The following is a 20,868-nucleotide window of genomic DNA, read 5'->3' on the forward strand; positions in this document are numbered from 1 at the left end:
CTACAGGACATGGGAGAGCAGCAGAGAACTCAGGGCAAGGCAGGTCAGGATTGGCCTTGCTCCTTGCTTGGTGCCACCACAAGGAGATCACCCACCGGTGTGAAGGGGGGTCAGGATGCACCTGGGACCATCACCCCGCTCCCCAGGCAGAGTGCCGGTGACACAGGACTCTCTGCCACATCCCATGGCCCTCTCCAGCCCCAAGCGCCTTGTCCAGCTCCTGGCTGCACAGCTGAGGAACATTTCACCCCGTGCACTGGCCCCAGCTGAGGTCATGTTTTCGGCAGGGCTGAGCCGGGCTCTTTCAGAGAGGGGCCCCGGCCACAAGGCCCACGGGACCCTGCACCACCCCTCCGGCCCAGCAGCAGCCTCCTGGCTCTGAGTGGTGCCAGCACAGCACGAGTAGCTTGGTTTGGCGTGGGATGGGGCTGGACACAGCTTTGGTCCAGTGGGACATGGAACAGCCTGGGTCCCACAACAGGGGGAGCGGGTGCAATGCCATGTGCCAGCACCAACAGAGAACAATGTCACTGGCACTGCCACATCTCCATCCCTCCCTCCATCCCTCCAGCCAGCAGGCTGGCTCTCAACAAGGGAAATCTTCCCTCCCTTCTCCACTCACAGCCCTTTGCACCCCCAGGGAGGGGTCGGAAATGGGGAGGGCCGGGTGTACCCCAGGTGGCATCGGTGCCATCCACAGGTACAGGAGCCCTGCAACACCTGGCACCTCCAGACAGTGTGAGGTGGGGACACGGACTGTGGAGGCTCCTGGGGGGAAGGACAGAGCCAGCAGCCCCTCACCACCAGGCTCCCAGTGTGCTGCTGGCCCTGGCACTGCTCCCGGCCCTGTCCTGGCTGGTGTGACCCAGGCTCGCTCGGCCGCCTCGGAGCGGTTGCCCATGTAAGGGCAGAGGGCTGGGGAGCCAAACTTCCAAGCGGGATGTCCGTGAGCGAGTGGGTGGTGATACACTCACTCACATGCTCCAGGATGCGAGAGGAGCTCGCAGAGGCCAGGAAGGGATTTTCCTTGGCTGCGAGTGGGGTTGCACAACCGCTGTCTCTGGCAGGGAAGGGGTCAGACCTCTCTCGGAGCAGCAGGCGCTGCTGCATCTGTAAGGGAGCAGCCAGGCTCCTGATGGCCAGGCAGAAGGAGCCTGGTGGCCAGGTCCCTGAGCCAAAGGGTGCTCAGAGTCCTGATGAGGCTGCCCTGCCCACAGGAAAACCATGCTGAGGGCTCTGCTTGCCCCTGTCCTGGCTGTGGCTAAAGCAACTTGCCTGTGGTGATACCGCAGGCGAGGCCCAAGGCTGGTTCTCGAGCAAAGCTTGGAGCAAAATTCCACTGGCCAGTCCCACGCACAGGGTGATGCTGCCTCCCTGAACCCCACGGACACCCCAGGGTGTGACTGAGCCCCAGCAGCACCCACGGAGTGAGTGGGGCGAGGAGCTGGCCTGCGGGAAAGCTGCCCTGCGGCACCCAAAGGGAGACAGAGGAACCCCTGGGCCAGGGCTGGGAGTGGTGGGAGGCGCTGGAGCGGGGACAAAGGAGCCCTTTGGAGCACAGTGAATGGTGGCTTCACATCTGACCTTTCCTCTGGGCACTGGTGCCACGCTGGGTCAAGGCTGCAGCAGGATTTCGGGACAAGGTTCAGACCCAACCGTCCTCCCTCCAAACCCCAGCTTCTGCATGCTGCTGCTGGGCTCCTTTAAGGAGGGAATCTCGCCTCTCTCATCAGTTCAGGCTAATTAAACTCTGCTAAACCAATTAGAGCTGCAATTTGCAACAAGACGTTCTATTGAGAAGAAGAGCCCAGGGTCAGGGCAGAGGTTTCATACCGCCGGCGTGGATCTGTGGGCAGGTGTTGGCCGGGGCCCTGGATGTTGGCATTTCCCTGTCGGAACGAGGTGATCCTGGCCCCATTCCTCTCCTCACCGCAGTGGGATGCCCCAGTTTCTCTCATGCGAGCAGAGATGCTGCCAAACACCGCAGTGGGGAGAGGGGCTGCTGGTGGGGGCTCCACAGCCCCAGCTCAGGTTTATCCGTGAGCCCGTGGGATTCCAGGAACCCTCGGGGACAGGCTCAGCACAGCAGGGCCAGCGCTAGAGCTCAGAGAAGGGGGACGGGATGGAGCCTCGGTCACATCCCTTGGAGCACGTGGCGAGTGGCCAGAGCAAGGCGTGAGCCGAGGGCACGGCCCCGCGGCCGCTGCCGGCAGCCTTCACCCTGGGGCGGGATTTTCTCCCGTATCCTCCCGGCTCCGGCCCAGTGAATTGACTCAGTGCTTGTTTGGGGAGAGAGTGTCAGGACGGCACCTCGATGGGCGCACTCCACCCCCAGCGCTGACACGGAGCTTCGCCCCGCGCCCCGGGGCGGCAGCGTCACCGCTCCGTGCCTCAGTTTCCCCATCTGCTGAGGCGAGATAATGCTCCTCTGCTTGATCCTGCGCTATCTCCCAGGAAGGTTGCAGGGATTAGTTTGCTAATGTTTGCAAGGAGCTTTGAAGATGAAAAGCCGTGAACAAATGCCAAGAAGTGCTGAGCTGGATTCTCCTCGCCAAGTAATCGTTTCATGTTCCTGGGACACTTCCACTTCTGTGGATGAAGGAAGGCAGGGCGGGAGCGCCAGCATGCAGGGAGGGCTGGGAGGCTGACATACATTCCCAAGACCTGCCCCTCCAAATCTGATCACCCATTCTGTTTGATTCTTGATCAAATTCGGATCCCTCTTGCTGATGCCCAGACCCAGACCCCCTCCTTGCTGCTGGCACCAGCATCCCCAGCACCCTGCAGGCCCCAGCAACCCAGGAAGCATCACCCTGAGCAGGATTCACTCCGTCTCCCCTTCTCAGAAATGTCCTCCTCCTCTCCAGTGTTTTGGGTGCCCCCAGCAAGAGCCACACATGCCCAACGTCTCTTCTTCTTGAATCTTTGGTCTCAGTGCCGCCAGCTCTGCCTTGAACTGATGGGAGATGCTCTGGGCTCTGTCCATGCTGGGGAAATGCCAGTGCTTGGAGCCAGGAGGTGCAAGCAACATGGAGCCGGGACTGGGAAGGCTGGGACATGGGAAAGCAGCAGCCAGAGCCAGAGTCATCCTATCCCATCCCATCCCATCCCAGAGAAGCCACCACGTGTCTCATTGCTCCAGTTCCACCTCTCCTGTCCACGTGCGCCGATTTCCAGCTGCCTTAGCGAGCTCCTTACGGAACAATCCCGTTGCCCACACGGCTGAGCCTGGTGGGGTTGGCCTGGCGGGGCTCAGCCACGCGTGACACAGGCTCTGTGTGTGTGTGTGTGTGTGAGTGTAAACAAGCTGTGAGTCAGCGCCGGCGGCCATGCGGGCTCCCAGCACAAACTCTGCCTCCGCCGCGGTGAAGGGCAGGAGCAAAGCGAGCCTTGAGGGGAGAGCTGGCAGCGCCGTGGAACGTCGGGCAACCATGTGGGGCTGAACTGGGTCCAGCAGAGCAGGGAGTTGGGAAAACCTCCCGGGTCATTAAAGTCTCCTGGCTCCTTGGTGAGACTGGGGAGAGGCGCTGCGGAAGGAAGCAGAGCTGCACGGGGAAGGGCAGCGGCTGCTCCGCTGATCTTCGCTCCCAGAGCAAGGTGCTGCTTATTGGGGTGGGACGGACGGGCTGGTGGCTGCCCTGCTCCCATACCAGCCACAGGGAGGGCATGGATGCCATTGGCACTACAATCCCAGCATCCTGGCCTCGCCAGCCTGGTGGCCCTGGAGAATCCCCATCCCATGGGTCACTGAAGAGCAGAGCCACCACAGGTCACATCCTCCCTGGAGCCCACATCTGCCACACAGCCCCTGTCAGTCAAAGAGCTTCATTACTTGGCCCAGGCTGGCAGTTGTTAGAAAAGCATGTTTTTCATATTAAAATTTCCCTTGAAGAACAATGGTTTAAACCAAGCATAAAAAAAGGAAAGAATCCAAAAAGAAAAAAAAAAAAGAAAGGAAAATTTTTGGTGGAGCCCAAAAGCAGCCCCCTGGGACCATGAACTTCCCCTGAGCCCCTCTGCTCTGGCTGCTCCCAGGGGAAGGAAAGGACCACCAAGATGCCACCAGCCCTTCTGTCAGGGATCAGAGCCACGTAGGGCTGGGGTCCCCCTGCCACCAGCATCCCTCAGCCCTCACAGCCTGGTGGTGGTGAGGACGGGGCTCAGCCTGCGCCACTGCTCCCAGGTCACCGTGAGCTGCCGGATCACTGCCAGATGGGATCCGGACCCACAGCCTGGAGGTGTGAGGCTCCAGGAGATGAGGTGGGGGATGTAAATCTCCCAATCTGTCTGAGCAAATTCAAAGGAGACCGATTCAAATCCGCCGTGACACGACTGGCTCGGGGCGGGTAGACAATCCCTGCAGTGTCTGTAAGGAATCTCGCCGCTTTCCTTTGAGTGGCCTCCAATTTATTAATTAAAATAGGCAATTATATATGATGTGGGGTGGAGGGGAGCAGGGAGACCAGCTGCACCAGTTATTCTCACTTGGCAGGAATTGCTCTGGAAGCTGCTCTGGCTCCAGGAGGTGCTTGTGCTTCCCAGGGCTCAAGGCAGAGCCCATGCCTGGAGCTGCCCCTGTCCCTCCCACACCTGGGCAATGTGGGGGCTTCAGCTCCAGTCACCTCTTTCTTTAGGAACACAGAATCCAGAGGCCAGGAGGAATCCCTTGACCCCCTGTCTGGGGCACGTGTCCCCTCCACTGCTCAGCCCAGGTGGGATGGTGACTCTGGTCTGCTGGGGGAGCCCCCCACCCTGTCCCATCCCCTCAGACAATGGGAGCCCTGGGATATTTTCTGCTGCCCTTCCCAAGCAGGGTGGCCGATTTGGGAGCGGGCTCTGTCTAACGATGACTCGATACTACCTGGGGAGGTGTCACCTTCTCGTCAGCCCTCTTGGGTGAGGGTGCAGTTTGCCTTTCTGCAGCACCGTGGGAAAATCCTTCCCTGGGTGACTCAAATTTGCTCCTGACCAGACGCAGCTTCCTCGGAGGCAGCAGAAGGAAAGGGGACAGCCAAACACAGAATCCCCAGTCTTGGGGTGTCTGAGCGGCATCTCAGACGGGGTCTCCATGGGATGCTCATGCCTTCTGCGGGGAGGAATCGTGGCTGAGGCCAAACTCAGGGCATGGGGAGGTCTGGGAGCCTCAGGGCCCAGAGAAGGGTGATTCCCTCTCCATGGTCAGCAGCAGCAATGAGGGATGGGCAGGAGACTTTGGCTGCAGGTCATGGGCTGAGGCTGCAGTCCTGACATGGAGGCAAACAGATGAGTGAGGGGCTTTTGGGAGACCCTTCCCACTGCTGCTTGCTCGCAGCGGCTGCGGCCGCTCTGCTGCCCTTATCTCCATGTGCCTCCACATCCGCTGCCGTTTGCATCCCAACGAGTTCAGCTTCCACAGCTCCTGCGTCAGGGAATTCCAGAGGGACAAAGTCAGTGGAGCCGGATCCTTCCCCCCCCCATCCCACAGGCACCCGGCACTCATTTGATCAAGTGGCAACTTGTCCTCCGACCGTGAAACAGGGCAGTGGAGAAGAGCGGGGAAGGAGCTTTCCCTTGGGGTGTGAAATGCCCCATCCGGAGCCGCGGGCTCCGCGCTGAGGCTCCGGGCTCTGTCTGGCTCCCGCCTGGGCCACGACGCACTGTCTGGACCCACCTCCTGAATAAAAGGGTTACGGGAGCAGCAGTTTCCTCATCACCTGTAAATAAATGCCTTATCAGCGGCCGGGATCATCGATCAGCCACTGAACTCTGCCAGTATGTCCCACAGCTGCAATTCCCGCACCACCACCGAGCCCATGGAGCTGCTGACCCGTGACACAGCCCTCAAGCGCTTTGTCCCACCAGCGTCCGACCCACCACAGCTCAGCCCGTCCCTGTCCCCCTACAGAGCGGGGAGCAGAGCTGTGCCGAGCTTTCCGCGGCTCCTGAGCTGCTTGCTCCACAAATCCCTCCCCGGCTCCATCACCCGGCAAAGCTGGAGCAGCAAATCCTGGGCTGAAGATGCCACCTGCTGGGAGCGGGGCTCGAACGCCAAGACCCCACAGCCCCGCTATGCAGAATCCTTAAAATCCCACAGTTCTGCCACTCCAATCCCGCCCCGCAGCCTCAGCAGCCCCCTCCTCCAAAACCTCACAACCGCATTGCTTGGATACCCCAAAACCTCCCCAGTCACACCGCCCCAAAACTCTGGGACTCCGCAGTGCCACACAATTGTGAGCCCCTGAGCCTTGGGACCCCAGTGAGGGCCAGGCAGACCCTCTGCTCTCTCAAAAGCTGCAGCCTGGGCAAAACGCTGGCCCCAGGTGGGATTCTCAGGTCCCAAAAATCGAGATTCCACCTCTCAACCCCGAAAACCTCCCCAGCACCCTCCAGCACCCAAGGGGCAAGGTCTGGGAGAAGGACCCAACCTGACAGTGTCCCGCCAAAATTAAACATTCCAGTTCCTTTGGGCCTATTGCATCTTGAAGGACCTCACGAGATTTTCACTGGGAATACCCTTTATTCCTCCTTTCGGGGGACTCAACCTCTCCCCAGCTAATTTATTTCTCATCTGTTAAAAATTAATTAAATAAAGTCAGCTTTTGATCTGATATTTTAAAGGTGGGGCTGAGAGAGGGATCAGAAGCCCGGGGGTGGAGAGGAGAAGGAAAGATTTGGGGTGGGGTTCCCGGAATGAGGGGGGGTTCCCGGAATCGGGGGCCAGTCCCGCCGCTTTCTCGGCCACGCCCCATCGCCTTATATGGGCAAAGCGCCGCCCACTCACATTAATCTGACAACAGCCCCGCCCCCGCATGGGCCACGCCCCCTCAGCCCTCGTTCCCCTTCGAGTTTGCGCCGCGCCTGTCCCGTGTCCCCCCTCGGCCGCCGTCGGCACCGCGGCGCGCGCGGGGGGCGGGGCCGGCGGGTAGGGAAGATGGCGGAGGCGTCGCCGCAGCCGGGCCGGTTCTTCTGCCACTGCTGCTCGGCCGAGATCGCCCCGCGCCTGCCCGTGAGCGGGGGACCAGGGAGGGTCGGCGGGGAGGGTCGGGAGTGCGGGCAGGGCCGGGCGGGGGCCCCGAGGGGACGGGCACGTGGGGGCGAGGCCTGAGGGGCCCAGGGGGCCTGAGCGGCGGGGAGGAGGGGGGATGCCCTGTGGGGCTCCACCCGTGGCACCAGGGCTCGGAGGCGTTGAGAGGGGCTGGCGGAGGTGTCCGTAGCGAGGGAACGGGGTTGCGGCGACGAGGGGAGAGGATCTGCGGAGGGAACGGGCCAGCCTGGCCGAGGGGCAGCAGCTGGGCGAGCCGCGGCGGGGGCGGCGCGGCGGGAGGGGCGCTCGGCCCTGTCCGGCCCGGACGGAGGGGCCCGCGGCGGTTCGAGCCGCCCAGCGGGGAACGGCTGGGCCCTGCCGCGGAGCCGCTCTGGGGCGGGAGTCCGTCCGGCAGCAGCCCCGGCGTCCAGCTGTGACACCCCCGGCCCCAGCAGCCTGAGCCCAGCCGGTGCCAGGCGAAGCGCCGCGGTGCTGGGGGGTTTCTCGGTCGCCTTTCAGGAGGGAGTAATGAACACGACAGAAGCCCCGCGGTGGTGGTGGCTGGGGAGCGGGAGGTGCACGGTAATACGTAGGTAGAAGTGCTGTGTAGGCACCTGGGCAGGTGCTTTAATCACACACCAAAATCCGGCGTGTGTGAGTTTGTCCTGGTGTGGGTGGAAAAGGAGTGTGGGCTGTTGGGGAGGATCTGGTGGATCACTTGCTCCACTGCTCGGCTTCCTGAGATGTTAAATGTGATTTGGAGAGTCCTGCTGGTCTCTTTATCCCGACACTTTTCACAGCACCTTGTCCAAAAGTCATTGCTGGTTGCTGGCTGTCAACTTGAAAAGCCTCTGAGGACAAGCAGAGCTGTCCGTGCTGGGGGTGGTTGGTTTGTGACGTGTGATTTGTCCTTTTGCCCTCTCGTTTGGGCCAGGGTGGGCAATGCCAGGGCCTCCCAGCTCGTGTGTAAGGCTGAGGACAAACCCCTGACTGAGCTCCTGCTGAGCACACGTGGGCTGTGGGCAGGAGCCAGGGGGTAATCCAGAAAATCTGTTATTTCTTTCTGTTCAAACACCCCGTGCTGGGCCGTGCTCACATCTTGTGTGCACTGGGCTGGGCACACCTGGCTGTGCCAGCTGGGCACTCTCGGCCAGACTGGCACAGCCAGGGAGTGAGTGCCGTGTTTGGGGGCTCAGGTCTCTTGAGCTCATGAGCTTGTTTTGGGGATCCAGGTTCACTCGTGTTTCACTCACCATCTGCAGGCGCAGTAACCAGAGCTGCCAAAGGAGGGACTCAAACAGCCCGAGAAACAACAAACTTTGACATTTATGCTGTTCCAGCTGCAGAGGAATGTGCTGATCCCTGTGCTGGGAGCTGGCTGTGAGCACATAGACACACACAGCACACAGCAGCTCCCTGGAGCAGGGTGCTCAGGCCACGGTCAATCACCACCGTGCCATGTGTGTCCCCACCAGTTTGTGCTGCTGGGAAGCAACGCAAAGGGGGTTCCATGGACAGAGATTTTCATGGGCTGTGGTTCCCTGTGCTCACACAGGAGTGCTTGAGCTCAGACCTGGTGTCAGTGGTGCAGAGATGGTTGTTCCACAGAGGCAGATGGGGAGTCCTGTGTGGGAGAGGAAGCAGCCACCTCTCCCAGTCTGTTCCTGAGCCTCAGAGCTCCCTGGGCAGGTATTTCTCGGAGCAGATGGAGCATGTGCAGTGGCTCCAAGCTGTGTTCCTTCCCTCTTCCCTGGAGCCTTACGGGAGTCAGCTTCAGGAGCCAGAGGAGCGACCCCAAGGGCCTTATCAACAGCCTCAACTCCATGGGGGAATCCCTCAGTCTGGCTAAGGACTGTGCCAATTCCAATGCAGCAGCAGAAGGAAGTGGCATTATTTTTAGAAGCTCTTAAATGCCTTCCATGCTGAGCCCTGCCAGCCCAGGGATATGGGGTGGTGTGTGCCCGCTATGGGGCAGGGAATGGGATTGGCTCAGTGCTGTTTCTTGAGCACTGGAAAGTGAAACAGTTCCCTTTCAGGGTCTCCAGCATTCCAGGCTGCTCTGCCCAGGACAGGCTGGTAGTAGATGATAAATTCTTCACTAACCCCAGGAAGTGGCTGTCACAGGAGCTGCACTCTCAGCCTGTCTGTCCTGGCACGCTCAGTGCCCAGGGGACTGGGGTGGCAACAGGTCTCTGTAGTGAACTCTGGGTGTGGGAGTGTGAGGTCCTGGCTGCAGAATGACCCAGAGTGTCCCTGTGTGCTGTGAACCCCAGGCTGTGTTAGTGACAGGAACCACTCAGCCTCCCTGAGCACCACGATGTTTCCAAGTCTATGCTGCCATTCCCACATTGTTTTCCTCCCTAAAACACACAGCTGGGCCAAAGTTTGAGGTCTGCTGTGCAGGGAGCATCGGGGGTTTCACTTTCACTTCACTGGAACTGCATCAGCTGGTAGCTGTGTCTGTACTGGGGACAGTGTTACTCTCATCATTCTTAAGCTGAGCTGCCACTGGCTCAGGAAGGCAAATGTTGGGGTTTGAGGTCTCTCTGGCTCTGGGACCATGGCATGTGCTGGGGATGGCAGACTGCAGGACCCTCCCACCCTGTCATACCCTGCAGCTCTGAGGTACCACTTCCTTCTCTCACCTGGTGTGTTTTCTCCTGCAGGACTACATCTGCCCACGGTGTGAGTCTGGTTTTATTGAAGAGCTTCCCGAGGAGCCAAGGTAATGTGCTGCCCCAGGGGCTGGTGCCCCAGTGAGCCCAGGTTGCTTTGCTCTCTTCCTAGTTCAAAGGCAATGTTTGATATAAAATGCACCATTTCTGTTGCTTCTGCCCCAGCTTTGGTTCATCTTTCCTCACTTTTGGAATACAGTGCTTTGTTGGCAGCGTTAGCATCCACAGGCCAGTCTACCACAGCAATGCTGAGCATCTGACATCTCTGCTGAGGGGCAGGGCTGGAATGGTTTGATTTCAAACAAACATAAAGAAGTGGTAGGGAGGCTTTCCCTGTGCTGTGTGGTAGCTCTGACCTGATCTGAGTCATCAGGGCAGAGATAACCCCAGAGAGAGGGATCTGGGAATGGTGAGCGCATGGACGCCTCAGCGTAAGTAGTGACTGTGTTGAGGATGAGCAGCAAAATGTAGTGGCTGAGACTTTGGACTATGCCCTGGAGCAGTGAAATCTGCATTTCTGTGCTGTGTTGCCACTGGTGGCAGGAGCAGCAGGAATGTTTTAAAATGTTTCAGTCATGTTCGTGGGGCCCCAGCTGTGACTGGCTTCAGGACAGGCCACGGGCAGTGCAGGGGCCAGGGGCAGTGGGTGTTGCTGCCTGCTGATTGTGGTAGTCTGCATGGCCTGGGGCTTCTGCTGTGAGCAGGTGATGTTTGGTTTGACCACGCAAACCCTGGAGCCTGAAAATCCATCCTGACTGATCCTGACTGTTTTGGTGATTCCCTGTGACCTTGGGAGAGTCGTGTAGTTGCTGAATTTCAGCGGTTTCGGTACCGTGAAAGCAAAGCTTGGTTCTGAGCAGGAAGTGTTCCTGCAGCTCTGAAAGCAGAAGTCTGACAACATTTAGAGTTTTCCCAATATCCTGAGCCGTTGGGTTACGTACCTCTGCAGTAGAGAAGTTTCTTTGATTCAAGATTAGACTTATATGTCTTGGGGTCACAGAGATCAGCGTTTGTGCCTTAAGTCTTCCTGGTGCTCCGGAGGATTAGCTGGTGTGTTTGAGATGGATTGTGGGGGAAATCCTCGCTTGACATCATGGTTCAGGAACTTCTCTGCAGCTTCATAAGATCTAATAGGGTAGGGAGAAATGGGTGAGGATGTTGGAAAATGAAAGGTTCAGGGAGGGAAAACTGATCTGGGTAATAAGAAGATCAGCAGCTGAGGGAAGATCAGGTTCTGTTGAGCTGCCTCTGCCCTGGGATGGGAGGGGGGCAGAAAAGCCTTGGAAGCTGCTATGAGAAGATTATCAGTGCTCTTCATTCCCCATAGGAATGCTGACAATGAGACCAGCTCCTCTACATCAGCCACTGATCAGAGCAGGCATCCTTTCGAGGTGAGCAAGTCCTTTCTCTCTTCCAACACCTTCTGCTTTGCTGTTGGATCGAGTATTTTTCCAATAGTGCATTGTTTAAACCTTCCCCAGATCATGACAGAATTTGGAAAGGAGGAATTAATATCCTCCACATGCTGCTCCTGAAATCGCTGCATACCACATTTTTGCTGTGTCTGTTACGTAGGACCATCACTCGTAGCTGATTCCTGTCATGAGGGGGCTCAGCAGGATTTGGGTGTGTTGCTATGCAGTAGCCTCAGCTCGGAAGCAGCAGTGACACACCAAAGAGAAATCAGGGAACTGTGATTTTTTTTTTTCTGCTTTCATGTGCAGTTCCAGTGTCTGTTCCTCACTGAGCTGCTGCCGAGGGTGCTGGTCCCAGTGTCACCCCAGGCCTGGGGTTCGCTGTGGGCGGCTGCTGGGACACGGTGGGAGCTGAAGGCTGTTCCTTCTCTTGTCACAGTCTGTTCTCTGCATTCCCTCCCTCCCTCCCTCCCAGAACGTGGATCAGCACTTGTTCACCTTGCCCCCGGGCTATGGCCAGTTTGCTTTCGGGTTCTTTGACGACAGCTTTGAGTTTCCCTTCGGGTCCAACGTGCAGCCAGAAGACAACCGGGACTCGGAGAACCGGCGGGAGCGCGAGCACCAGTCCCGGCACCGCTACGGGGCCAGGCAGCCCCGCGCCCGCCTGGCCACGCGCCGAGCCTCGGGCAGGCACGAGGGTGTCCCCACGCTGGAAGGGTGAGAACTGCTCTGGGACCTGGGGAGACAACCCCGTTGTTCCTCACCTTTTCTCCTGGTTTATGGGAGCAGCATCCCAAAGCTCTCCAGCGCTGCCATGGGAGCCGTGTGTGTCCCACATGAGCCTGTGGGCAGCTCCTGCTTGGGGTCTGTTGGGGCTGTTTCTGCTGAGTGATGACATGGACTGTGGCTGGGAGTTTGTCCTGTAATGGGAAAATATTCCCTGGTCATTGCCAGATGTTGCAAAAATGTTGTACTTCCTGTGAGGGGAAACAGAAGAGAACACCAGACAGTGTTTGTTAAGTGCATCCTGGGAACCACTCGCCATCATGTCAGGAATTGTCCCCTTATGAATCAAATACTTTATCAGTGCTGATCACTCCATAAGCTGCCATTGCAATTGCTGCAGGGTATTTTTAATTGCCCCAACAGTGTGACAGTATTCAGCTTATTCAACCTCTCCCTCCATGCTGGGGTGCTGGGCTGGGAGCCAGCAAACTTTAATTCTTACACAAAACTGGTTTTCTTGTCTTTCAGAATTATCCAGCAGCTGGTCAATGGAATTATTGCACCGACCACAATTCCAAACCTAGGCCTGGGCCCTTGGTGAGTTGGAGGATGTGCTGCTCTCTCTGACAGTGTCTCGTTGATGCTCCAGGATGAACTCACTTGCTGTCCTTGCTCTTCAGGGGTGTCCTGCACTCAAATCCGATGGACTACGCCTGGGGTGCCAACGGCCTGGATGCAATTATCACACAGGTAAAAGTGGGATTCACCGCAGTCTCCATCCTCCTGTGCGGTGCTGCACAAAGGACAGCACCTGTGGTGGTGCAGGGAATGAGGGGCTGCGGAGACTGGAATGGGAAAGGGTCCACGCTGCAGGGTCCAAGTGCCCTGGCTCAGGAAACGAGTGGATTCTGTGTGCTGCTGAGCTCACCTCTCTCTTCTGCCTGCCTGGCCGGTTGTTTTTCCAGTTACTGAATCAGTTTGAAAACACTGGACCTCCGCCAGCAGACAAAGAAAAGATCCAGGCCCTCCCCACCATACAGATCACACAGGAGCACGTAGGTACGTGTCTGCTCCATGGAGTCATGCACAGAGTGCTCCCTGGAAGCTCTGTGTAATGTTTTCTTGGGACTTGAATTTTTGTCTGCTTGTACCTTTGAGGCATAAAACATTTCAAAGTGGGCAGAGAGCTGAAGGGGCTCTGTTGCACTCACACGAAAAAAGAGCAGTGTAGGCTGGATGGATTTGCCCTGGGGAGGTTGTGAGAAGTTCAGTGTGGATAGAGATGGAAAAGCAGAAGGGAAGGATGAGGCGTACCCGGGGCTGGAGGAGGTGGGGTGATGATGTGGGGACTGCAGAACACCAAGCTTTCCTCCTGCCAGGGATGTGGGGAAGGGGAGAGGGATGAGGAGTCCTGAGTTTGGGGGCTTTGTGCGTGGTTCTCTCCTCCTTTACTCAGCTGGGTTTGGCTTTCCCTGTGCATTGCAGATTCCGGGTTGGAGTGCCCTGTGTGTAAGGAAGACTACACAGTCGGTGAGAACGTGCGGCAGTTACCGTGCAATCACCTGTTCCATGACGGCTGCATCGTCCCGTGGCTGGAGCAGGTGAGTGCGTGGCCGTGCCTGGGGTGTGCAGCACTGGGGGCTTTGTCTGGTCCTGCTCTCTTCTGTAAACATTTTCCTACCTCCATGATGAGGCCTGAGCACGAGCAGCCTGAGGTCAGAGGATGGAGTGTCATCCCAGCCCGTTCCTCAAGTGCTGCTCCCCTATTGTGTTTCTAATCCCATTTCCCATATTTCTTGTTTTGTTTTTTGTCTGCTCCCCAAAGCATGACACGTGTCCCGTCTGCCGGAAAAGTTTAAGTGGACAAAACACTGCCACAAACCCCCCAGGACTCACAGGGATGAACTTCTCGTCATCCTCCTCCTCCTCCTCTTCCTCCAGCTCACCAAGTAATGAAAACTCATCGAACAACTCATGAATCTTAATGCACCCTCTGTCCCTGGGGCCCTTCCACTGTTCCCCCTCCCTCCCTGGCCACCGTGAGCAACCAAAGGGGCTTCCAGAGCAGAGCGAGGGGAGGGGATGAGGCAGGAGCAGTGCCCCCAGAATTTCCTTTTGATTTCTGAAGACACGGAGACTCTGGGTCCTTCAGAGATGAGAAGCCTCAAGTTCTGTGATGAAAAAGGGGGGAAAGAGCTCTGTCTGTCAATAAAAACATCCTCTTTGCGTGGACTTTACCCATTGCAGTGCGAAGCTGCTGCGCTCCCTGGCTGGGAACCCTGAGGTGCTGAGCGAGTGGTTGAATCCCGAATGGAAAGGTTGTTTGTATGGGTTTGAATTTGAGATCCCTTTCTTTTATTTCTTTTGCTCCTCCTCCCCTTGGATACTATCTTTTCTGCTTTGGAGATTGAAGTCTAAAACGGAAGCATAAGGATGCTGCCTCCCCCCAGGATCGCCATCTGGGGAGGACCAATAGCTGTCACTGAAACAGGAACTCTCAAGTAGACCCCAGGATCCTTCCCTGTCCCATCTCGAGTCCCATTTATTTCTCTTTATAACCTCGCCCACTGATACTCAACACTGAAAGGGGTTTTTATAATCTTAAATTATTACTGTTGTCAATAAATGGACATTTCAGCTCTGCGAGCCGTTATGCATGATTTGAGGAAAGCTACAGGGTAAGCTCTGAGGCCACCAAGCTGTCCTGCCTCCCCTGGGCAGGTGGGGCCTCTCTGAGCCCTCCTGCATGCTGGGAGTTCCAATGGGAGCCACTGCCAGCCTGTGGATCACTGCACAGGTAGCCAAGGATCGCAGCTGGAAGCATCCTCGCCTGGTGTTTTCTATTTTTTACACCTTCCTCCCTTTACAGTCCTGCCCCCCTCGCAGTCAGGGCAGGCTGTTCTGCTGGGCCAACACAGGACTGGGTGTGCAGCAGAACGAGGACCAGCAAATCTCATTGTGACCAAGTAAATTACCAGGAAAACATTTTGGAGAACAAAAAAATGTATTGCAAAGCTACTTAAAATAGAGCTGATTAAAACAAGGAGAGAGGGACAAATATCCAGGTATGTTTGTGACTCAGTTTCTGTGACAGAGCTGGAGCTCAGAGAATGACAACAATGTCACTGGAGTGGGCAGTGACTCCCTGCCATGTCCTTGCTTCCTGGGCCCTGAGGCATGAGGAGCTCTCACCATCCATCACCGGGAGCCCCTTCCCCTCGCAGGGACTTGGGGTGGTCAGGAGGTCTCCTAAAGGGCTGGGGGTCCATGATGGTGCCACATGTTGGGACTGCTCTGTGGCAGAGGCCAGAGCATATGAGGGAGAACCTGCCCCCACGGGAGCTGCCAGGGAAGTGGGTGGAGGGTTTGGCATTTTTTGGGGTTCCCTGCCTCTCCCTTGGCTTTTGGGGCCCTGGGAGTGGGCTGGGGCTGCTGGGGAAGGTGCTGACTCCAGCAGAGCTTGGGTGTCTTCTAAACCAGCATCACCCCAGGACCTGGCCCTTCCATGAGCTTCTTGAGAAGAGATGAACCTCCTACAGGAGGGGGAAGGATGGTTTGGCTTTTCTTGAGCCATTTCAGAACGCAAGCAATTGGTTTGTTGGAGAAAGTGTCACCCACTGTGCCAGGGCCAGGGGCTGACAGGGAGTGACTTGCCCGGACTGTTTTTCTTCCTTGGCTTGGCCAGGCAGCGTGGCGGCGCCTTTCATCTCACAGGAGGGTTTATCTCAGGACTGGTGTGTCGGGGTTAATGGCTCATCCTCTGCCAGGGGTTGAGCCAGAAGCCTGGGCTGGTGAGGTGGGCGGCAGCAAGAAGGTCCTGGCTGAACCTGCACGTGTCCATCGGCTGACCTGACACTGGGGGAAGGCTTTGCTGTTTAGTTGCCAAAACAAGAGACCTGGAAAAACCTTCCCTCTCCCACTGTGTTTCAGCTGTGACGGGGGGTTCCTGGCTCCCCCAGGCGCTTGGGGATGATTGCTCATGTGTGAGCAGTGCTCAGATGGGTTCCAAGTGGGCCGAGCAATGTCCTAGGGGGGTGCATGGCAGCTGCTGCCCACCTAGCAGGGGCTCACCACAGTCACCACATGGTTAATACAGTGTCAGTTCCCTCTCAGACTCGTTTGGAGCTGGTTGGGTCAGAAATGGAACGAGTTTGGTGGTTTTTGCTGGGGCCATTGCTCTGTCTGACGTGACAGTGACCGGGCTGCTGGGCCTGGCCACAGCAGGTGTGAGGTGGCGCAGGGATGTACCCTGACCAGGAGACTGAGGTGCAGGTGCTGTTCCTGGCCATACTGCCCTCCAGGTGAGGGGCTGGTCCTCACCACTGTCCACTGTCCCAGCCCTGTTTTTGTTGGGGATGAGGGCACAGAGCTGGTCTGCAGAACTGACACTGGCATTGGCTTTGGCCAGGGGCAGCCCTGGAGGTGTGTCTGGCTGAGGATCTGGACTGGCTCCTGCTCCTCCTGCTCCCTCCTTTGTGCCACTGAACCACCATTGCTGTTTTCCTGCAGGGTGGGTGGGGGTCGGTGAAAAGCTGGGTGTGGCAAAGGACCAGCTGGGCTCCCTGCCAATGGCAGCAGGGATGACACTGGTGGCTGCAGCCACATCCACACGGGAGCCAATCCCTCCCATCCCAAGCCAAATTCACCATCAAAGCTCCAAGACCTGCTCCTGTTCCATACCATGAACACAGTTTTAATTGCCACGGATGCTCGGACACAACCTGCTGGTACATCCCAGCCCTGCAGAGATGCCATTAGCACATCCTGGCCCCTGCTCCAGTCACACTCCTCGGCTGCACCACACAGGCTCTGCACCAGGGGAACAGTGGGAGAGCCACAGCCCTGCAGCACGGCTGAGTCTGGAGCTTCTGCCTTCCGCATCCATCCTCTGCCGTGCATTAAAAATAAAGCAATAAATAGCAAAAAATAGATATGTACATAAATAAAATAACATCTTTTTGTTTGGTTTTTTTTTTTTCCCTACAGGACCATCCGGAGCTGCCCACGGTGTTCAGCTGACGAGCATGGGGAGGAAGTGTGTGGAGAGGTGCTGCCGGCGTGTCTTGCTCCCTCGCTGTGGCCTGCCCTTGCTATTGAGCGAGAGGAACATGGGGCGGCCGCGGTGCCGCCAGCGCAGCGACGCGTAGGTGTTGTAGCCGTTCTCTTCGATGCGCTCCGTGAACTTGCAGTTGGGGCTGAATTCCTTCTGGCAGGAGAGGGAAGGGGGTGAGGGGTGGCTATGCTCAGCTGGGGGCCCTCGGACCCCAAGAGCGGGGCAGGGCAGGGCCCTGGCTCCTCCCTGATCCCCGGGGGGCAGAGGGGCTTGGTGGGTGCAGTCCCCTGCTGGGGAGCAGGTCAGGGCATGGGAAACCAGCCCTTGAGCCTCTGGCTCTGGTGCAGTCCCTCCCAGGAGGCAGCGTCCGACCTACCGACCCATAGAGCCTCCCCCGCTTGTTCATGGCCAGGTAGAAGCCGGTGTGCACCGCCCGGATGGCCACGACGCCAACACGCACCGACCGGATCTCGACGATGCCTGCAGGACAAGGAAGCATGGCATGAGAGAGGGACGGACAGGCAACCTCCCCAAGGGGCCCTGCCCCAATGCTGGGTCTGTGGCCGCAGTGTGCCTCCAGAGAGAGGGAGCTGCTGATCCTCACCCAGAGCCAAGCAGCCAGAGGAACAAGGGCTGCTGCGCAAGCTGGGAGTGGGAGGGGGAACCTCTGATCCAAGGAAGGTTTGATCTTTACTCCTCTCCTCCCCAGGGTCCAGCCACTTCCCAGGAGCCGGGCTGTGCGGGAGCGATGCCAAGCACAACCCTCATGCGTGTCCTCCCTTCACTGGCAGCTCTGCCCGTGCATCCATCCCCAACGCGCCCACAGTGCCCCGGGGACCTGACCTGCCTCCCGCAGCACCCGGCCCCGGCACACGCCGGGCACGGAGGCTGGTGTGGCTCCTGGAGTGGCAAAGTGTGCGCGGGGGTGGCAGCGACAGCACACATTGTGTTATGGTGGACAAAGACACACCATACACACACAGAGGTCTGCAGTGGCAGGAATGGGCCGGGACAGTGCCGTCCGTGGATACCCGATTGCCTGGTGGCACAAGCGAGGACAAACGGCCCCGTGCCCAGCACTGCGGGCTGGCGGGTGGAGGAGCACTGCAGGACGTGAGGATGAGCCCGGGGGGCGGCTGCAGCCGGGCTACGAAGCCACAGCTGGGCTGGCGTGTGTGTGCCCCGACCGCCGAACTCCTGCTCGGCCGCTAATGGGAAAGGCATGCGGTCAGACCAGCGGCTCTGGCACGGGAAACACCCAGAGCATCATCGGGGCCTCTGGATTCCTGCAGTGCCTCACGCCGGCCAGCCCCGAGTGCCGCTGCCCGCCCTGCCGCCCGCCAGGCACACGGCGCAGTGCGAAGGGGAGAAGGAATGTCCAGTGAGAGCAATGTGGGCAGGGCAGCAGGAAGGGCTGGAGCCACAGCAGGATCTGCCTATGGACACCACTGCAGGGGCTGCCCCGGCTGGACAGAGTGGGAGGACACGCAGAGGCTCTGGCTGGTGGCGGCACACACAGCGTGGGGACTGCAGCCCCTGGACAAGGGCTTTCATCAACCTCCCAGCGTTGCTGGCATTCCCCGGGCATCATCTGCCTGCCGGAGGCTGCGAGCGGACAGGGTGGATACAGCACTGAGGCAGCGTGAGGGCTCCTGAGCATTCGGCTCCTGGGGATTTTCAGCCCAGCTGCTTCGGTGTTGCCACCGGTCCCGGCAGCCACCGGGATCCGCAGGGCCCGGCCCAGGGAAGCCACTGACGAGGCTGTGGAGGGGAAGGGCTGAGCGAATGCCTGTGAATCCATCCCACTTGATCACTGTCTGAAGCTGCTGCTATTTATAAGGACTTGTGCTTTTCTAAAAATAACCCCCTTCTGTTCCCAGTGCTCTAGCCGGCTCTGCCGTCCTTTGTTTGCAGGTGCCCGGACAGTACCTGGTCAGAGCCAGCTCCCAGTGCTCCCAGTCTCACACTCAGCCCCAGAGGGGTCTCGAGGAGGCTGGGGCAGATGCAGGGCTTGAGGTGGGGGAGTCCCTGGAAGATCCCCCGCCACCCTAGAGCTGCCAGTGGGGCTGGTCCAGCAGCTTCTGCGAGGGCTGTGGAGCAGAGCCCGCGCCCAGCCCAGGCGCACACAGATAAGCAGAGTGAGCCCCATGTACAGCCCGGAGCTGCTCCGCCTGCCAGGCCCCATGGCCACACCATCAGGGGAACGTGTTGGGGTGCTTTGTGCTGGCAGTGTGCCTGGTCGGGACTCCCGACAGCCTCCGACACCACAGGAGGGTTCCCTGGGCTGGGCTTGGCTCCCATGTCCTGTGGCTGCTGGGAGATGTCCTGTGCTGGCCGGGAGATAGTGCAGCCCCTGCTGGACCAGGACATGGGCTGGGGGTGCTGCAGCCCTCCTGCCCCAAACCCCAACACCCTGTCAGGGCACAGGGGAGATGTTCAGGCATCCCCCTTTCCCAAGGCCCCCAATATCCCCCTCCTTGTCCAGCTACTGTCCTGCCAGCCTGGTGCCCCTATCCCTGTCCAGGGGCTGGGACCCTGCACCCCCATGGGCGGCTGATAGCCAGGCACTTGCAGCCCTGACTCTTGCTTAAGTCGTACAGTGACTGCCACATCCTTGGGGACTCTGTCCCTCTGTCCACCCAGCTGTCTCTGTGACAAGTGCCAACCCACTCTGCAGGCAGGGGTTGCTCCATGGACCCCTCCAACAGGGATGTTCATCTGTCCCACATCTGACAGATGCCCCATTCTGGGACCAGCATCACCGCAAAACTTCCTACATCCCCCCCTCCTCCTCAGCCTTTCCTCACGCCCCCAGTGTTTTAGTGGGGGAACGATTCCGCGATCTCCCAGTCCTTGGGAAAGGCAGGGCAGGGGGGACATCAGGAACTGGCAGGACGAGATGGGACAAAGGACCCCCGAGAGACTCCCTAGGACACCCCAACGGCTGGGAAAGCAACGCCGGGTCCCCGGGCAGTGCCCGCCGGTGTCCGCGCCCCTCTCATGGCTCCCACAGTGCAGTGACGGGGGCGAGGGCAGCCGGCGCCGGTAGTGCTCCGGGAGCGGCGTGCCCCGGCCGGCGGGGACTGCGGGGACCCGCCGCTCTCGCGGAATAGACACTTCGGCTGAGATTTCCCCAGAGGGAAGAGCTGCGGGCTCTCTCCGGGCTGGGCATGGAGGGGTCCCGTCGCCGACCCGAGGCGCCTCCATCCAGCCTCCGCCCCCGTCCAGCCCCGGCAGCGCCCGCCTCTGCCTCAGCCCCGGCAGCCGGCGGGACCGGGCTCTCGCCAGCCGTGGGCGGGGGGCGGCCCCAGATCCCGGCTCTCCCCCGTGCCCGTCCCGGTCCCGTCCCCACTCACTGCCCGGCCGCTCCCTCCAGCGCGTCCCTTCCACGCCGCCGCCGCCGTCGATGCGCAGGAAGAAGCGGGTGGCGGAGAAGAGCCGCCGCCAGCGCACGTCGCCCTCCAGATGCCCGTAGCTGCGGGGGGGCCGCCGGCCGGTCCCGGTGGCACTGCCCGGCCCCGACCCCGGCCCCGCCAGCACGGCGAGAGCCCCGGCGAGGCAGGCGGCGATGGCGGCGGGGCCCCCGCGCCTCATGGCGGCGGGCGGCGGGCGGGCGGCGGGCGACGGGCGATGGGCCATGGCCACGGCGGCGACCGGCGATCGGCCCCGACGGCGCGAGCGGCCGGGGATGGGCGGCCCGGGGCGGGGCGGTGGCGGCGAATGGGCGGGACGGGGGCTGGGGCTGTGCCTCCCATTCATAAATCGGCGCCCCGACGGCTGTCCCGGGTCACCGGCCGCGGTCACTCTCCTACGACCGTGGCGCGTCCGGTTGGGGACTGCACACTTCGGTATCCGCCGTCAGCCGCGATGGGCGGACAAGGGACGAACGCCGCGGGCACAGAGTGTGGGAAGAGGTGGAGGGCGCGGTGCTGCTGTGGCCCAGGACCTGGGGACGGTGGTGTCCATCTGCGGCCCGACCCGAGAGGCGCCGAACTC

At 59.5% G+C, this 20,868-nt stretch overlaps 2 protein-coding genes across 2 annotated transcripts; one reads left to right on the forward strand and one right to left on the reverse strand.

The window, feature by feature from the left end:
• The first annotated feature begins 6,847 nt into the window (after positions 1–6,847).
• On the forward strand, positions 6,848–14,879 carry RNF126 (ring finger protein 126). Its single transcript, XM_005531201.2, has 9 exons — positions 6,848–6,985; positions 9,670–9,728; positions 11,006–11,069; positions 11,569–11,810; positions 12,348–12,416; positions 12,500–12,569; positions 12,785–12,878; positions 13,305–13,420; positions 13,645–14,879. Exons 1-9 carry the CDS (start codon positions 6,911–6,913, stop codon positions 13,795–13,797), a joined length of 942 nt encoding a protein of 313 aa, XP_005531258.1. The 5' UTR covers positions 6,848–6,910; the 3' UTR covers positions 13,798–14,879.
• A 1,818-nt stretch (positions 14,880–16,697) lies between these two features.
• Positions 16,698–20,466, reverse strand: FGF22 (fibroblast growth factor 22). The gene is made up of 3 exons (XM_088067788.1): positions 20,229–20,466; positions 17,249–17,352; positions 16,698–17,025 (listed from the first exon to the last, which is right to left on the reverse strand). The coding sequence occupies exons 1-3, from the start codon at positions 20,464–20,466 to the stop codon at positions 16,831–16,833; spliced, it is 537 nt and encodes a 178-aa protein (XP_087923914.1). The 3' UTR covers positions 16,698–16,830.
• Between the last annotated feature and the right edge of the window lie 402 nt (positions 20,467–20,868).

The sequence above is a fragment of the Pseudopodoces humilis genome, chromosome 28, assembly GCF_049639895.1.
Source record: "Pseudopodoces humilis isolate 2021_Gansu_Grassland_sample_001 chromosome 28, ASM4963989v1, whole genome shotgun sequence".
Taxonomy (NCBI): domain Eukaryota; kingdom Metazoa; phylum Chordata; class Aves; order Passeriformes; family Paridae; genus Pseudopodoces; species Pseudopodoces humilis.

Coding starts and splice junctions, on each gene's coding strand:
- RNF126 (XM_005531201.2), top strand. CDS start 6,911: ATGGCGGAGGCGTCGCCGCAGCCGGGCCGGTTCTTCTGCCACTGCTGC. Junction 11,811..12,347: donor GGTGTCCCCACGCTGGAAGG/GTGAGAACTGCT, acceptor CTTGTCTTTCAG/AATTATCCAGCAGCTGGTCA. Junction 12,570..12,784: donor TGGATGCAATTATCACACAG/GTAAAAGTGGGA, acceptor TTGTTTTTCCAG/TTACTGAATCAGTTTGAAAA.
- FGF22 (XM_088067788.1), bottom strand. CDS start 20,466: ATGAGGCGCGGGGGCCCCGCCGCCATCGCCGCCTGCCTCGCCGGGGCT. Junction 17,353..20,228: donor CTGGAGGGAGCGGCCGGGCA/GTGAGTGGGGAC, acceptor CTTGTCCTGCAG/GCATCGTCGAGATCCGGTCG. Junction 17,026..17,248: donor GGGGGAGGCTCTATGGGTCG/GTAGGTCGGACG, acceptor CTCTCCTGCCAG/AAGGAATTCAGCCCCAACTG.